Raw genomic sequence first — 16,793 nt, 5'->3', positions numbered from 1 at the left:
TCAGTCCTTACCCATTCAAAGCTCAGCACTCTCCCTGGCAATGTTCTATTAGCCCCTTTTGATCGACAGTCATTTATTTTGACAAATGATCACCCCTTTCTCAAATGAAGCAATATGGCCTAATTGTACTCCTACGTCTGATGGACTATCAAACATGCTCCCACCTCAGATTACAAAGGCAACCCCTCATTGACAATGGTTATATGCCATCATGCTATTATGCCCTTCCCTGTCCACATTTGCACCCTCACACTGATCTGCTGTCCCACCATACTCCCTCTTTCTCCACTCATCATCCATAACCTCCACCCAAAACACCTCTTGACCACAAAATGGCAGAAGTGATCCTTCTCACTACCAATTGACTTCTCCATTCACTGATTACACTTTTTTTCCCAAAGACAATTGCACTCCCAGAGTAGCAAACCTTAACTTGAACTTCTCCCCATCAATTGGCCCTGATCTTTCTCCACTCCGCAACTGCAGCTTCTCTTCCTTGTGACCATTCTCATTACAACCTTATACATATCTGGATCTTCTTCATGCACTTGCATCTTTTTAAGTGAACTTGATATATTAGGATATACTGGGAATATTAGCTTTCCAGATGAGTGCCTTAGTTCATCTTATTTATGTCATTTTGTGATGATCATTGCACTACATTATGTACATTTCTAAATTCAGTTCTGCATGCATGGAAATAATACTATTCACACTTTAATTGGTAGTGAAGAATGAAAATATCAGTGAATACATCAAACAGATAATGGGTTTGGATGTTTAATTAATTATATATCTTTTGGAGATCATCACGTTCAATGTTTAGTTGCACTTCTACTTGTGCTGTGTTCTCAGTTTCCCCGTGCCTGATATTCACGATTTCTTGCATTTCCATTGGGAGAATTAGCTCCTTTTTGAAGCTTATACAGTATCCATACTGCTCATCAGTCATCTGTGAAATCATTCCTTAGTCTTCCTGTGATGCTCTTGGATAATTTATTCAAAGACAAAATTAAGAGACATATGCTGCATTTCACAATAATTACACGAGCACGCCATTTTTATGGAAATTATATCATTCTGAGATTTTGGAGTAAATATACCCTATTACAATTTGTAGTATGTTCAGATTTATAATCACTGACTTATATGACGTGAAATTTGTTGTTTTTTAGAAGCTGTACTGTGCAAAAATTAATCTACAGATTCTCTGATTATGAATTAAAGTATCTTCACTGTCTTGCTATTGACCATTGATAGCTACAATAGTAATCACCACAATAGGTAAAATTGTAGATTCTGTCTGAGTTAAAGATATGAAATGGGCAATATAATTTTATCAAAATAAAGTAAGCATTTGGTTTCAGATCATTGCTTCAACATTGGTAAAAAGGATAAATGAATGAAATGAATTGCTAACCTTGAGCTAATATATCTCCTCGTTAAGTGCATTTAAAATAGCAAAAGCAAATGAATTTGCTGCTGTAAATATATGAATGTAGTTTACAAAAGAATATTGTTACAGATCTGTGCCTTTCCACTGAAAACCAGATTGGGAGATGAAATCATCCAATGTGGGAACCAGCACGAATGGTTTGCAGCGATATTTGAACAATGCCTCTCCTGTCATTTGCTTCACACAAACTGAAATCAGTTGCATTTGTGGGCACAGTGTATTTCAGCATTGTCAATCAGGCTCTGTGTTTGAAAAAGAAGCTCCTCCTACTTTAAGACCCTTGAAATTAAAATGCAGATTTATTACAAGTTGTTCTAAATTATTTCCTTCTCTTCCACCACCCATAAAGCTGGCAGATTTCAATAAATTTAATTATATAAATTAATTGAAAAGATGGAATAAATAGAGTTTAAACCTGGACTATACCTCTTCCCACCCTGTCACTTGTAGAAGTGCAATCCCCTTCTCTCAGTTCCTCTGTGTTCGCCAGATCTGTGCTCAGGATGAGGCTTTTCATTCCAGAGCTAATGAGATGTCCTCCTTCTTCAAAGAAAGGGGCTTTCCTTCCTCCGCCATCAACGCTGCCCTCACCCACATATTTTTCATTTCGTGCACATCTGCCTTCTCCACATACTCCCGCCACCCCACCAGGGATAGGGTTCGTCTTGTCCTCACCTATCGCCCCAGTAGCCTCTGTGTCCAGCACGTAATTCTCTGTAACTTCCACCATCTCCAATGGGATTCCACTACCATGCACATCTTTCCTTCCCTCGCCCATCCCCACTTTCTGCTTTCCACAGAGGTCTCTCTCTACGCAACTCCCTTGTCCTTTCATCCCTCACCACTGATCTCCCTCCACGTACTTACCCTGGTAAGCGGAATAAGTGCCATACCTGCCCCTACACTTCCTCCCTCACTACCATTCAAGGCCCCAAACAGTCCTTCCAGGTCATTTAGTGTATCCAGTTCTCCCTGTGTGGCCCCCTGTATATCAGTGAGACCTGACATAGATTAGGAGAGTTTCACTGAACACCTATGCTGTATCTGCCAGAAGAAGCAGGCACTCCCAGCGTCTATCCATTTCAATTCTACTTCCCATTCCTATTCTGACATGTCAGTCCATGGTCTCCTCTAAGGCCACACTTAGGTTGGAGGAGCAACACCTTATATTGCAACTTGGTAACCTCCAACCTGATGGCATGAATATCGATTTCTTGAACTTCTGGCAATGCCCCCCACCCACCTTCACCATTTCCATTCCCGTTTCCCTCTCTCACCTCATCTCTTTACCTGCCTATCACTTTCCTCTGGTGCTTCTCCCCCTTTCCCTTCTTCCATGGTCTTCTACCCTCTCCTATCAGATTCCCCTTCTCCTGCCCGTTATCTCTTTCACCAATCAACTTCCCAGTTCTTCACTTCACCCCTCCCTCTCTCCCGGTTTCATCTATCACCTATCACTGTATACTTTTCCTCCCCTTCCCCCTTGCTCTAACTTCTCATCTTCTTTTCCAGTCCTGATGAAGGGTCTCAGCCTGAAATGTCAGTTGTTATTCCTTGTGGTAAAAACTGCCCAGCGGATTATCGGCACCCAATTGCCCACCATTGTGAACATCTACCATAAACACTGCCTGGGCAGGGCGAAAAGCATCATCAGGGATGCATCTTACCCTAACCATGGACTTTTTACTCTCCTCCCATCCGGTAGGCGCTACAAGAGCCTCTGCTCCTGCACCAGCAGGCACAGGAAGAGTTTCTTCCCTGAGGAAGTGACACTGCTGAACCTCTCATCACAGCGCTAAGCAGTATTGCACCCATATTGCACTGTCTCAGTACTTCTATATTTGTGCGCTATAGCACTTTTTTTATTCACAGTTATTTTATAAATAACACTATTCTTTGCATTTCTGGTCAAATGCTAAATGCATTTCATTGGCTTTGTATCTGTACTTGGCACAATGACAATAAAGTTGAATCTAATCGAATCTTTCCTTAGATGCTGCCTGGCCTGCTGAGTTCCTCCAGCATTTTGCGTGTATTTGCCATAAATAAGTTGGTGTGATCACTGACCGATCACTGAACCTATAAGGTGTAGTCTTTAACATCTATGAAGATGCAGTTAGGTTTCTGTAAGACATGAATTAGAAGCTGACGTATAAATTATGGACCCGCGGTATGGAGTAATTGCGTTAGTATGGATTGAAAACTGTCTGTCACATAGAAAGCAATAGGTCCACCCTTTTTAGGCTGAAGAGATGTAATTGGTGAAGTGCCCCAGGGTTCCTTGGATAATCGATGTATGGTCAGTGAGTGCATGACTGACCTTTTGAGTAGTAAAGATGGTGCCTGCTTGTTGGAGAGTGGGGTTGCATACAATTTTGTTGGAAAGGACTTGGATGAGTAATAAGATAGTCTATAGAGTGAAATAGGTTGGAGTGAAAAATTAAATGGTTGAGGCATTGGCACATTTGCAGAATACTTGTGAGTTACATTACCAAGCATGTAAATGCCCTTGAATAGGCCTTCTGACAGAGCTTATGGTTCAATTGTTCTCACTTGGAAGGAGTGGTCAATTTTATTAGCACACTTCTGAACCTAACTATAAGATAGCCAGTTAGGTGTGAATTTCCATTGCAGCACAAACAGAAGCTATTCAGTATCAGAGTGCTATGGTGAAACATTAGCCCCTGGCCACGCAACTCAGATAGCCGTCACTAGGGGCTGGGATATCTACGTTCTTTCTTTTTTTGCTTTACAGGCATCGTGGCCAAGGTCCCTCCTTGGCCTTGAGAGGGAGATGGTGAGCCACAGCAGAAGGGAAGCTGGTGATCATCGTAACAGTGTAGTGATCTGTACACTAGTGGTGTATTCAGTTTGCTGATTCCATGCTCCTGAGAGTGTCAGTGGTTCCATGGAGTAGTCTCTGCTAAAGTGATCTCAGCATTACCAGTCCACCATGGCACTTATATTAGCAAGGTGCCACCTAAATCCAGTCTAAATTCAAGCCTTTTAAAATGACATCTGCTTGTGATCAACTTTCAAGACCATCTTTGTCTCCTACTGCTATTTTACAACCAGAGCACAAAGGTACATGGATGTTATCTGTATATAATGACACTTAGACTTTGATTAACTATTTTTATTGTGTTTATTTTTATTTTGGTGCCATGTCTAGTTGCTGTGGGGATTGGCAGCTGAAGAAAGTTAAGAGTGTGTAACTGCAGTGAGCAAGGAAAATGAGGTTCTGTTTATTGGTAGTGCAGTGGATGATTGATAACAAAATGAAGATTTTTTTTAGGTTGCTTCCCTCCCTTGCTTCTTCTCTTCATACATCTCTTACTATTTGCTGTAGCTGTTGGCAAGAGCTTTCCTCTCCCCTGATCATGGCCCGGCAAATCTTGAAAGTTGGTTTGCCAAGAATAGTAGGTGTTCTCTAGATTGGACTAGCATCAAAACTATCATGCCAGTATGTCTATCTTCAGCTCTCCATTGTTTAATATAGCATCATTGCTAAGTCATTCTATCTATTTGTCCCCATGTGTTGGAGCCTTTGTGATGAGAGACCTAGGTGAGGATGGTTAGACTGAAGTGTTGGACTATCCAAGGCGGGAATCAAGACACGATATGAGACTGAAATGAGAACAGAACACTAAACTAGATGCTAGACAATAATCCAAGTAGAGCCGATAATTCAGCACTGAACCACTGTTCAGGGGCTCCTTAAATATTGAAATCCTGGCATCAGAACATGGCTGCCAGTTAGCAGGACAGTCCTGAATCCTTAAAGGGGCTGCACCAGCTGTCCATATTCTGGAGAGTTAGAGCGTCTAAACCTCAGAAGCTGGCATATCGTATCAGCTTTTGTCTTATCATTGGTGAAGATTACACCACAGAGTGCTATACTGTGACCTCTATCCGAATATCAGCCACCATTACTTGGCATGTTGTACTGTAAGTTGCCCATTCCTTGCTGGATATTGGGGTAGTAGAATCAGTTCTGGTTGTATGACATTTCTGAGTGAACATGTAGTACCTGCGAAATGCCCTGGGTGCAGCTTAAGATGATTCTGGGTGGGCTTGCATCTGGTTTGTGCAGAAAACAAGATCTTCAGTACCATTGGAGCACTTGCTGTAGACTTCAGCAACAAAACAAAACTCTGGAAAGCACCAAACATATATAGAGTGATTGGAACAATCAGAAATCAGTCACAAATTTATCTCTTGGAAGCTGGTGAGCCACTTAAATTGCCACGGTGGATTGTGAGGTTTTTGTCATTATTGAGTACTTGTTCAGCTGTGTGAATTAAGAAAGGTGTGCTGGGCGGAACATCCAGGAGCAGTGGTTTTAAGTCAGCAAGTGCCCGTGATACTGAAGCCTTTTAGAAACTGGACAATAACTTGTTGCTTAGGGAGACTGACAATCAGCTGTCTGGTTTGCAATGACGATGATGATTACTTGTTCGGTTCAGGTGTAAGGGTATCTGCACTCGTACGCATCAAGCAGCTGGTGAGGAGACTTGATTCTTATGCTTCTAACAATAAATTCAGTGTGAGCAAAGTCACTTAGTTACCTGACAGTCCACCTTGTCTCTGAATATCTCAATGTTATAATTTACATCATTTAAACATGGAACTATGTAACTGAACTTAAAAAAAATGCAGACAGGTAAGATTTGAAGGTAGTTAACTTATCTTTAATAATCTAATAAATAGAATGGAATGGTTTCTGATATTACATTGTGATAAATACAAAGCAGAATGTATTAGTAAAAATTATTACTCATTTGTTTTCTGTTAAAAGTAGCTAAATTTACAATAGTCTTCAGGTGTAAAGTTAAGCAAATTAATATGTATACTGTTGTAATCCAGTTTGTGCTTTTTTCGTATTGGCAATGAAAGATCAAAGAAAATATTGAGGGGGGGAACCAGCAAACAAGGTGGTTTCAGTGAAGTAAGAATGTCTTATTTTCTGTGCAACAATTAATTCATTACAGTATTGACCTTTTAAATAACGGTTGTTTATGGACAATTTATTATCGCTACCTCTTTTCAAAATTGAAATTAAGCATTGAGAAAATAATAAATTACCTCAATAATAAATGTAATCAGTATTTTTGCAGCATGTTGTTTCATAGGGCTCCTACGATGGTTACTGATCTTCCTCGTAGATCTGCAGTTATTAATAATTCATTGCAAGTCGAGCTAAGGATTTTCAAGAAGTGCATTTGTGCGAGAAGGTTAGCCAATATGATAAGTCAGTAAGTCAGCCTACAGAAAAAAATGCATTGCATTTACTTTACTGCAATTAATTAATTTATTTAGACTTGCTTTTAGCAAAAAACATCATAAAGCAGTTACATTTTGAAGGTTACGATGAAGCAGGGCCCCATTTCGAAATCAGAACCAATTATACGTTGAAGAACTAAACTACCACATACCCCCACCTAGTCCAATAACACACACAGACACTTTGTCTTGACCTGTGTGTCATGATGTAATACTCATTGGTAAAATAGAGCTTGTTTGAGGAGCTTATTTATTTTTCAGCTGTAATGACCTATTACTCTGAGGTAAACCTAGATGGAAATAGTAAACCGTGCACCACATGATACGCTGCTTTGTATAGCTGGGTGCCTTTTGCTCTTAATGTTGTCCCTTTTGTTTCTGGTATCACTGCAGACACAATCATTAGTTCTTGTACTTCTCTGAATGACATTACTGTTTTAAGGAGTTACTAAGTCCTTGGTTTGCTCTGCCAACTGCAAGTCTGAGTAGCTTGTTTCAGGAGGTGGTTTGGATTCACAAAGATATATACAGCAGGAGCATATTTCAGAACAAAAAAACATGTTCTGGCTTTTTAAAAAAGGGTTTGGAATGTTTTGGTGCAAGCCGCTTCCTTTCTATTGAGTACATGATTAAAAAGATGAGAGAAAACTTGGTGTAAAAAATCACAGAAGATATAATAGGGATAGAAGTTAAGAGCTGGGACACAAAATTAACATAACAAAACACTGCACTTGAAGTATTTTATGCAATTCTCATCACCATACCATAGGAAGGGTGTGTTTACACTGGAGGGAGTGCAGAGATTCATAGGATGGTGTCTGGATCAGAGGACTTCAGTTGTGAGGAGAGATTGATTGGATAGGATGAGCTTGTTCTTTTGGGATTGAAGGAGTCTTGATAAAAGTATATAATATTATGAGTCATGCTCAAAGCCAAGTTTATGCACAAGTACACATAAGCACAGATGCAAGAGAAATCTTACTTGCCGCAGTAACACAGGCAACAGAATCATATGAGGATTATTCACAAGAAAAACATAAATCGTACACAATTTTTACAAGAAAACAGAATTACAAACACAAAAAAAAGAATCGATTTTAATGTAAAGTGTTCATTGTGCTTCTAAACTACAGTGATCAGAGTTTTGTCAGTTCATTCAAGAACTGAGTGGTTCAAGGGAATTAGCTTTTCTTGAATCTGTGTAGTGGGACTTCAGGCTTCTGTACCTCCTGCTTGATGGTAGCTGTGAAAATATAACATGGCCTTGATAGTGGGGATCTTTAATGATAGATGTTACCTTCTTGAATCAGTGTCTCCTGTAAATATAACCAGTGGTTGGGAGGGGTGTATTTGTGATGTATTTGTACATTCCTCTCTGCTGCTTCTTGTAATCCTGAGCATTTGAATTTCCATATCGGACGATGATACTAGTCATGGTCTAGTATGGCAATTTGAATGTGCCGGAATAAGAGGGATAGATTGAGTATCCCTCATAGGTAGGGGAATTAGTCCATGGTAGGGGTATCAAAAAGAAGAGTGCACAGTTTTAAGGTGAGAGGCAGGAGATTTAAAGAAATCTTAGTGTATTTTTTTTTACACAGAGCTTGGTTGACATCTAGAACTCGTTGCCTTGAGGAGATAATAGAGTCTGATACAATGACTACCTTTATGAGCCATTTAGATAGAAATTTAAATAGGCAAGAGATAGAAGGGTAAATGGGATATTTAAAGTTGGGGAAAAAAAAGCTCAGTATGTTTTGATAGGTCAGGTGGCTTGTTTCTGTGTGCACCACTCTCTGACTTTGAAGTGAAGTAGATATTGAGCAAATCTACAGGAGGTACCTAATAAACTGGCCATTTGAGTGTTTCTTTGTGGTTCTGCTGCTGTAGCCCATCCATTTTGAGGTCTGGCCTATTGTGTGTTTAGAGAATATTTCTGCGCACCACTGTTGTGTTTTTTTGAGTTACTGTCGCCTTCCTGTCTGCTTGAACCAGTCTGACCATTCTGTCTCATTAACAAGGCAATTTCACCCATAAAACTGCTGCTCACTGGATTTTTTTTTTGGCAACATTCTCTGTAAACTCTGGAGACTGTTGTGCATGAAAATCCCAGGAGATCAGCAGTTTCTGAGATACTCGAAGCCACTCCGTCTGGCACTAGCAATCAATCCACTGTCAAAGTCACTTAAATCTCATTTCTACCCCATTCTGATGTGTGGCCTGAACAAGGACTGTACTTGACCATGTCTGCATGCTTTTATACGTTGAGTCATTGCCACAGGATTGGCTGATTAGATATTTGCATTAACAAGCTGGCATAGAGGTGTACCAATTAGGTGGTCACTGAGTGTAGATGTCACCTGCAAAATGTATAGATTTGAAAAATCTATCTCAAGACTCCATATTATTATGGAATTGCTATATTTTTAAGTTACTTGTTTATAATATTTCAAACAATTCTTGATGGTTTTTCCAGCTAGTAAAGAGACTGTTTTATTCAGGGAATTGTTGGCTGTTGGCTTCAGAATTGTTGTTCCTGTTTCCATTTGATGTCCCAGCAAACATATTGGTGATTATAGTCTGATCTTATCTTTAGTTTCTAATTGAATGTCTTTTTTGGGCATAATTTATTATTAACACCGGAAGAAAACGTTCTAGGTCATAATTTTGGCATCAAACCTTGTGAATATTAATTTTAAAATCTTTTAAAATGAAACTAATATTAAACAGAAATATCAAATTTTTGTTTATTATAAGTCAAGTCATTGTATTGACCGTGACTTTCTTTGGAGTTCCTCCAATTTTGCCTGTATAGTGCAATGAGTGCAGTCTGAGGAAATTATTGGCTACGAATCTTCAACCTTTTCAGGATTGCAATTAAAAATGTGGTAGAATACAAATTCTGTTTCAGCTACATAATCATACAAAACACATATAATTAGCAGTTATGTTACAATAACAGGCGATGAAGACTCTTGAATGCGTTATTTTATGGTTAAATTGTTTTTCAGTTTGTCAAATGAACTAAGTTTCATGCTGAAAATCATAGATAAGACCATAAGACTTTAAGATATGGGAGCAGAATTAGGCCTTTTAGCCCATTGAGTCTGCTCCGCCATTTCCCTCTCAGCCCCAGTGTGCTGCCTTCTCCCTGTATCCCATCATGCCCGGACTAATCAAGAATCTATATCTGTATTTCATTGAAAGGTCACAATTGGACTGGCTTGTTAACTAGTTTTGCTGAGACATCATCTAGTTGCTAATATGAATGTAAAAAATATTTCTCAGCAGTTGCAAACAGTGGCTAAAAATTATGGATGTTTCACTATAACCACCAATATTTTTATTAATTTTCTGGCATGTGGGTGTCACTGGTAAGAACTGCATTTACTGCTGTCAGCAAAATGGTGGGAAGCTGTCTTCTTGAATCACTGCAAACCTTTTGGTGAAGGTACTCCCACAGTGAGGTTGGTTCCAAGATTTATTTGTACCTTCATAGAAGAACGAATGAAACTGGAGGAGGCTCAAAAAGTGAGAAATGATTAAAAAAGCCAACTGAAGACCTATCAGCCTAATTTTGGCAGCAGACAAGCAGACCATGAAGTATATGTATTGCACAGAATTTTCAACATAGAAATAGCACATTCATCCACTTCAGCTTCCTCCTGGCCTACTATATCTAACCACATCAATGCTTCTTTCTATTTTTCTCCCTCATATTTCTCCAGCCCTCCTTAGTGAATTTATACACTTTATCTCAAATACTTGATCTAGTAGCAGCTTTCACGTTCTAACTCTTCACTGGGTTAAAAATATGAATGTCTACCGAAAAAGTTATAGATATACAGTATCAATACCTCACATAGTATTATAAGATATGTGTGCTCTCTAACATTTTAAGGGAACTTTTGTCAACGTGGTTAGTAGTTTAATTGAAAGACTGAAACTGGTGAGGTGACGGGGTGTCGGGGGGAATGTTTTGTCTAAAATGGCATTTAACACAACTTAGTAAAAGTACAAAATGGAATCAAGGAAATAAAGCAATGAGAAAGGCTAGTAGGCAACGTTAAGGAAGAATAACAAATAATATAAAGGGGAACAGCTTATGAGCACACAAAGTCAAGTCAAGTCACTCTTTATTGTCATTTCGACCATAACTGCTGGTACGGTACACAGTAAAGACGAGACAACGTTTTTCAGGACCATGGTGCTACATGAACGATACAAAAACTACACTGAACTACGTAAAACAATACAAAACTACACTAGACTACAGACCTACCCAGGACTGCATAAAGTGCACAAAACAGTGCAGGTATTACAATAAATAATAAACCAGACAATAGGCACAGTGGAGGGCAATAGTTTGGTGTCAGTCCAGGCTCTGGGTATTGAGGAGTCTGATGGCTTGGGGGAAGAAACTATTACATAGTCTGGTCATGAGAGCCCGAATGCTTCGGTGCCTTTTGCCAGATGGCAGGAGGGAGAAGAGTTTGTATGAGGGGTGCATGGGGTCCTTCATAATGCTGTTTGCTTTACAGATGCAGCGTGTGGTGTAAATGTCTGTAATGGCGGGAAGAAAGACCCTGATGATCTTCTCAGCTGACTTCACTATCTGCTGCAGGGTTTTGCGATCCAAGATGGTGCAATTTCTGAACCAGGCAGTGATGCAGCTGCTCAGGATGCTCTCAATACAACCTCTGTAGAGTGTGTTGAGGATGGGGGCTGGGAGATGGACTTTTCTCAGCCTTCGCAGAAAGTAGAGACGCTGCTGGGCTTTCTTTGCTGTGGAGCTGAGTACAATAAAAATCAAGCCAGCTTCAAATAGAGAAAATTCTGTCATGAAGGGTGAATGGACAGTACAATATAAAATAAGTGTTTTAGATCATTAACAATGAAAGAAACATAACCAATTTAATCTTTTAACCAAACTGATCCCACCACAACTTTCAAATATCCAAGCAACACACGTCAAAGTTGCTGGTGAACGTAGCAGGCCAGGCAGCATCTGTAGGAAGAAGTGCAGTCGACATTTCAGGCCGAGACCCTTCGTCAGGACTAACTGAAGGAAGAGTTAGTCCTGACGAAGGGTCTCAGCCTGAAACGTCAACTGCACCTCTTCCTACAGATGCTGCCTGGCCTGCTGCGTTCACCAGCAACTTTGATGTGTGTTGCTTGAAATTCCAGCATCTGCAGAATTCCTGTTGTTTGCTTTCAAATATCCAGATGTTTTGCTTCTATTATTCTATATGGGTATTTATTTCATCTGTTGGTTAAACATTATTAGCAAAGATCTCCCAATATCTGTCTTCAAATGGTTAAACCTATTCACCCATGTTCAACCTCTGCACTATTTTTTCCAAGATCTTAACAGTCTCATGTAGATCTGGAAGATCGCCTTTATCTCCACCTTCTCAGGCTGATCACAACAATTTTTTCCTGCCTTTTCATTTAACTCTGATACTGCAGGTAAGTTTTGTGACTTTTCTTTACATTGACTCATTTGCGTAAATATTCTTAGTTATTTGCTGCCAAGAATTGACAAAATATTAAAACCAATGGGAGGAGGAAGATGATTTAACACCACCTCTATAGATATTCATTTCTTTAGTTAATTATAATTTAATATCCTTCGATTTTATTGTATTCTGCTTTACATTTCTTGGAAGTGTTCCATGTAGATTCAACTAAGACCTTAGACCTTTTTCAGTTCCATTCTAAGATGCCATTTCTCAAGTGTACATGTAATTTACTTTCCTTTTCTGTGTTAACCTCAGGAAATGAGGGGGTGGATAAGATTAAGCATGAAGCTGCTGAAAATACCTTTGATGGGTAGCTAAGCAGAACACCCCTGCCTTAAGTGATAGTTAAAGCTGTCAAAAACATTCGAATGTCTCTGACATTCAGGAAGATTCAAAAGTGTTTGTGAATTTAATCTGTTTATAAATAGATTCAGTCAGTTACAAAGTCAAAAATCACAGTCATTTACCTTAACCCCTTGCATCTATGATCCTCTGAGGAGAATAGTTACGAGGGATTAAGATAAATGTTAGAATGGAGAACTAACCTAGTCCAGGCTCTTCAAATGTACCATCTAGCATCAGGGCTGGGGAATAAGCATAACTGTGCATTTTACCACTGGACTTCATGAATTTTTATATGAGAAACTAAGGGCAGAATCCTACAAAGTCTAGTCAATTTATCAGCAAAGCAAAATTACTGAGAATTAGAGATAATTTTGTGATATAGGTTATAAACTAGATGTGTCTTGCAAAGGACAGGGTAAATGGAATGAGACATAGTATTAATGATTCAGATGAAAGGGTAAAGCATCAGACGGTCCCCGCTTTTTATAGTGAGCATAGCCATGTGAATGAGATTTGCTACAAGTGGGATGAATCATGTTAGCATTGATTAAAAAAATCTGGTTGGTAACCCATCAATGGCTATTGAACTTAATCTGAATTTTATAAAGAATATAGTTTCTTAAAGTTCAGGATATTTTAGCACATTAACCAAGTCTCTGCAAAACCTGAAGAAGAATGTAGGAAAGAGAATGAAAAGGATACCTGCTTTCAAGCCTAGTCCATCATTGATCAAGGTTGTAACCGACCTATTTCAGTGTCGCTTCATCATACTGTGCTGATATCCCTTGATTCCCTTAAAATTTATTGACCTCTGTTTTGAATCAAAGCAATGGATGAGTTTTATGATTGAGTTAAAGTAGTGAAATTCCAAAGGTTCACCAACCTCAGGGGAATGAAATTTCTTCTCATCTCCAGTCCTAGATAGCCTATTTCATTTTCAAAATATGTCTCTGATACTGGACTGCTTAATCATGTATTCCATTCTCGCTCTGCCTAGACCGGTAAGCCCTATAAAAATTTTGTAGTTCCAGTCAGATTTATTCTCAATTTATAAACTCAAATTGATTTCCAGTCTACTCATATGGCAAATGTCCCATCTCTGGAGCCAGTCTAATAAGACTTCCTCCATGTTGAGTTTGTCCTTCCTTTGGTATGAAAATTGGAGCTGTACATTTTAGATTTGGTCTTTCCAATGTTGATACAATTGCAATAAGACAACCTTACTCTATTATCGAACCCTCTTATAATAAAAGCCTACGTACCATTTGTCATACTCATCAGAGCAAGTTTCTGCATTTTAAGTGATTTGAGTACAAGCACAACTAGGTTCCTTTCAACGTGACCATCAGCCAGTCTTCCACTATTTTACAAATGCCACATCATTCATTTTAGATTCCACCATTTCTCAACAACAAGAGGGGCACCAGAGGGAGGTGATGGGAAGCTGAGGAGAAGGGTAAAAGGGAGCATAATGGGGAATGGTAAAAGAGAGAAAGTGGAGGGGGTAGAAATTGATGTTCATGCCATCAGGTTAGAGGCTTCCTGATGGAATTATGAGGTGTTGCTGCTCCAATCTGGGAGTGGCTTCATTGTGACAGTAAAGGAGGCAGTGACCGCTATCTTGGAATGGAAATGGGAAATTGAAGTGGTTGGCCATCAGGGCATCCCACCTTTCATGGTGGACGGAGCAAAGGTGCTTGATGAAGCGGTCCCCCTATCTGCATTGGGTCTCACTGGTGTTGAAGGAGGCCGCACTGGAAGTGCCAGATACAGTAGCTGACCCCAACAGACTTGCAGGTAAAGTGCTGCTTCACCTGGAAGAACTTTTTGGTTCCCTGAATGTTGGTGAGAGAGGAAGTGTAGGGACAGGAGCAGCATGTGTCCTATATACAGGGAAAAGGGCCAAGAAGAAGATCAGTACGGAGGGATGCATGGACAAGGGAGTCAAGTAGAGACTGCAGCTCGTACCTCTCTCCCTCACCCTCACCTTCTTATTCTGGCTTCTTCCCCCTTCCTTTCCAGTCCTGATGAAAGGTTTCAGCCTGAAACATTGACTCTTCATAAACACGAGAAATTCTGCAGATGTTGGAAATCCAAAGCAATGCACACAAGATGCTGGATGAAATCAGAGATCAGGCAGCATCTACGGAAAAGAGTAAACAGTTGACGTTTCGGGCCAAGACCCTTCAGCAGGACTGGAAAGGAAAGGGAAAGACACCAGAAGGAAAAGGTGGGGGGAGGGGAACAAGGATAGTTGGAAGGTGATAGGTGAAACCAGGTGGTAGGAAATTTAAAAGGTTGGAGAGGAAGCAATCTGACAAAAGAGGAGAATGGACCATAGGAGAAAAGGAAGGAGGGGACCCAGGGGGAGGTGATAGGCAAGTGAGAAGAGAAGAGGCCAAAGTTGGGAATGGAAGAGAGGAGGGGGAGGGGAAAATTCTGTTTATTCCGCTCCATTGATGCTAACCTGAGCTTTGAGTTCTTCCAGCATTTTGTGTATGTTGCTGTGGACTTCCAGCAACTTCAAAATCTCTTGTGTTTTTAATATAGTTCTTTGCAAAAGTATTCAACCTCAGCCTTTTGTCCACATAATTGTGTATTACATGCTCCTTTTTTCACAGTAGAGCCCCCAAAACAGGGAAAATTCTGAAGCATGAAAAACTAAAAATTCAAAACCCGAAATGTCAGCAGTACGAAAGTATTCATTCCCCTTTGCTCAGTATTTACTTGAACCAGCTCTCACAGCTATTACAGCCAGCAGTCTTTTTGGATTAGCTTTGCCAGGTTATTTGGGGAGTGAAGGTGGATGGCAGTCTTCAAAGTTATTATCAAATTTATCATTTATTATCATTTATTATCAAAGTATGTATATATTATACAACCTTGAGATTTGTCTCCTTGCCTTGAATATGCATGAGGCGTATTCAAGGCAAAGTCATTTCTGCTTGCTGAGAGGACACCACCTCTCACCTGCAAGCTTCGACCCTCGACTCAGCTTCGCCTTCGTTTGCCTCTTCATTGTTTGTGGTGATTGTTTACCATAGTTTTTTTTCAGAAAAAGTGTTATTAACAAAGCATTTAGTTGTATTTCTTGTTTTGTTAGCCACCAGTAAGTTGTCACCCGCCCTCAGCAGTGCCTCCTTAACTGGAAGACTGGAGGTCTTGCTAGAGATGTTCGATCGGGTTAAGGTCAGGAATCTGACTGGGCCACTCTTGGGCATCAATTTTCTCCACTTGAAGCCACTCAAAGGTTGTTCTGGCAGTGTGCTTTGGGTCGTTGTCCTGCTAAAAGACAAACTTCCTCCCCAGTTTACGCTTTCAGGCAGAAGCTAGGTTTTTATCCAAGATCTCTCTGTATTTAGCGGCATTCATATTCCCGTCAATCCAAACCAGATTTCCAGTCCCTGCTGCTGAAAAGCATCCTCATACCATGATGCTATTTCCACTGTACAGTCAGCCCTCCTTATCCGCGAGGGATTGGTTTTGGGACCCCTCGCGGATACCAATAAACGTGGATGCTCAAGTCCCTTATTCAACCTGTCTCAATGAGGTGGACCTTAGGACCAAGCGGAACCCTAGACCTTAATTTAACCTGTCTCAGTGCGGTGGACATTAGGACCTGGCGGCGAAGCTCTGAATCCGCGGTGTTTCTGTTCACAAAAATAATCACGATCACGATTGAAAATAAAGTGGAAATAATAAAGCGATCGGAAAGAGGTGAAACGCCATCGGTCATTGGAAAAGTGTTAGGCTACAGTCAGTCAACGATTGGAAAAATTTTAAAGGATAAAGTGAGAAAAGCCCTGCCCTGCTGTGTACATACATCTATTGGTGCTTCTGGACACATCTTCAGTGATGTTCCTGGAATCATCGGGTGTTTCAGGTCTTTCAACATCATACAACCTCCTCCAGGTGACCCAGCCGGGGCTGATCAGACCCCAGCTTGTGTCCAGATGGCTAGCTACTTATGACTCCATGGCTCCCCTCTTCCTCTCTCCCTCGATGCCCAAAATGCTGAAGGCTCTAACTAAAGAACGGGCTATGAATCCCCTACAACCAACCTCCACTAGGAGACACCTCGCTCTCCATCCAGCCTGCTGACAGTTGCTGACCAGTCCTGCATACTTGGAGAGCTTCCTTTCAAAGGCCTCTTCCAAGTGATCTTCCCATGGGACTGTCAGCTCCAG

The 16,793-nt window shown here is 40.3% G+C and overlaps 1 protein-coding gene across 10 annotated transcripts in view; it reads left to right on the top strand.

Annotated features, from left to right (window-relative positions):
- cracd (capping protein inhibiting regulator of actin dynamics) overlaps positions 1-16,793 on the top strand; it is a 299,145-nt gene that overhangs the window by 129,625 nt on the left and 152,727 nt on the right. For 5 of the 10 annotated variants that reach the window (XM_063043098.1, XM_063043092.1, XM_063043091.1 and 2 more), the window contains exon 1: positions 4,096-4,540. The exons of 4 other annotated variants lie outside the window; for them this stretch is intronic. In XM_063043098.1, the coding sequence (XP_062899168.1) occupies positions 4,468-4,540 (73 nt within the window). In that variant the 5' untranslated portion in view covers positions 4,096-4,467. Of the gene's footprint in view, positions 1-4,095; positions 4,541-6,059; positions 6,120-16,793 lie in introns of those variants that run through there. One more of the 10 variants, XM_063043097.1, reaches the window with a different exon arrangement.

The sequence above is a fragment of the Mobula hypostoma genome, chromosome 3, assembly GCF_963921235.1.
Source record: "Mobula hypostoma chromosome 3, sMobHyp1.1, whole genome shotgun sequence".
In the NCBI taxonomy this organism is placed as follows: domain Eukaryota; kingdom Metazoa; phylum Chordata; class Chondrichthyes; order Myliobatiformes; family Myliobatidae; genus Mobula; species Mobula hypostoma.
This window is presented reverse-complemented; position numbering and strand designations above follow the sequence as displayed.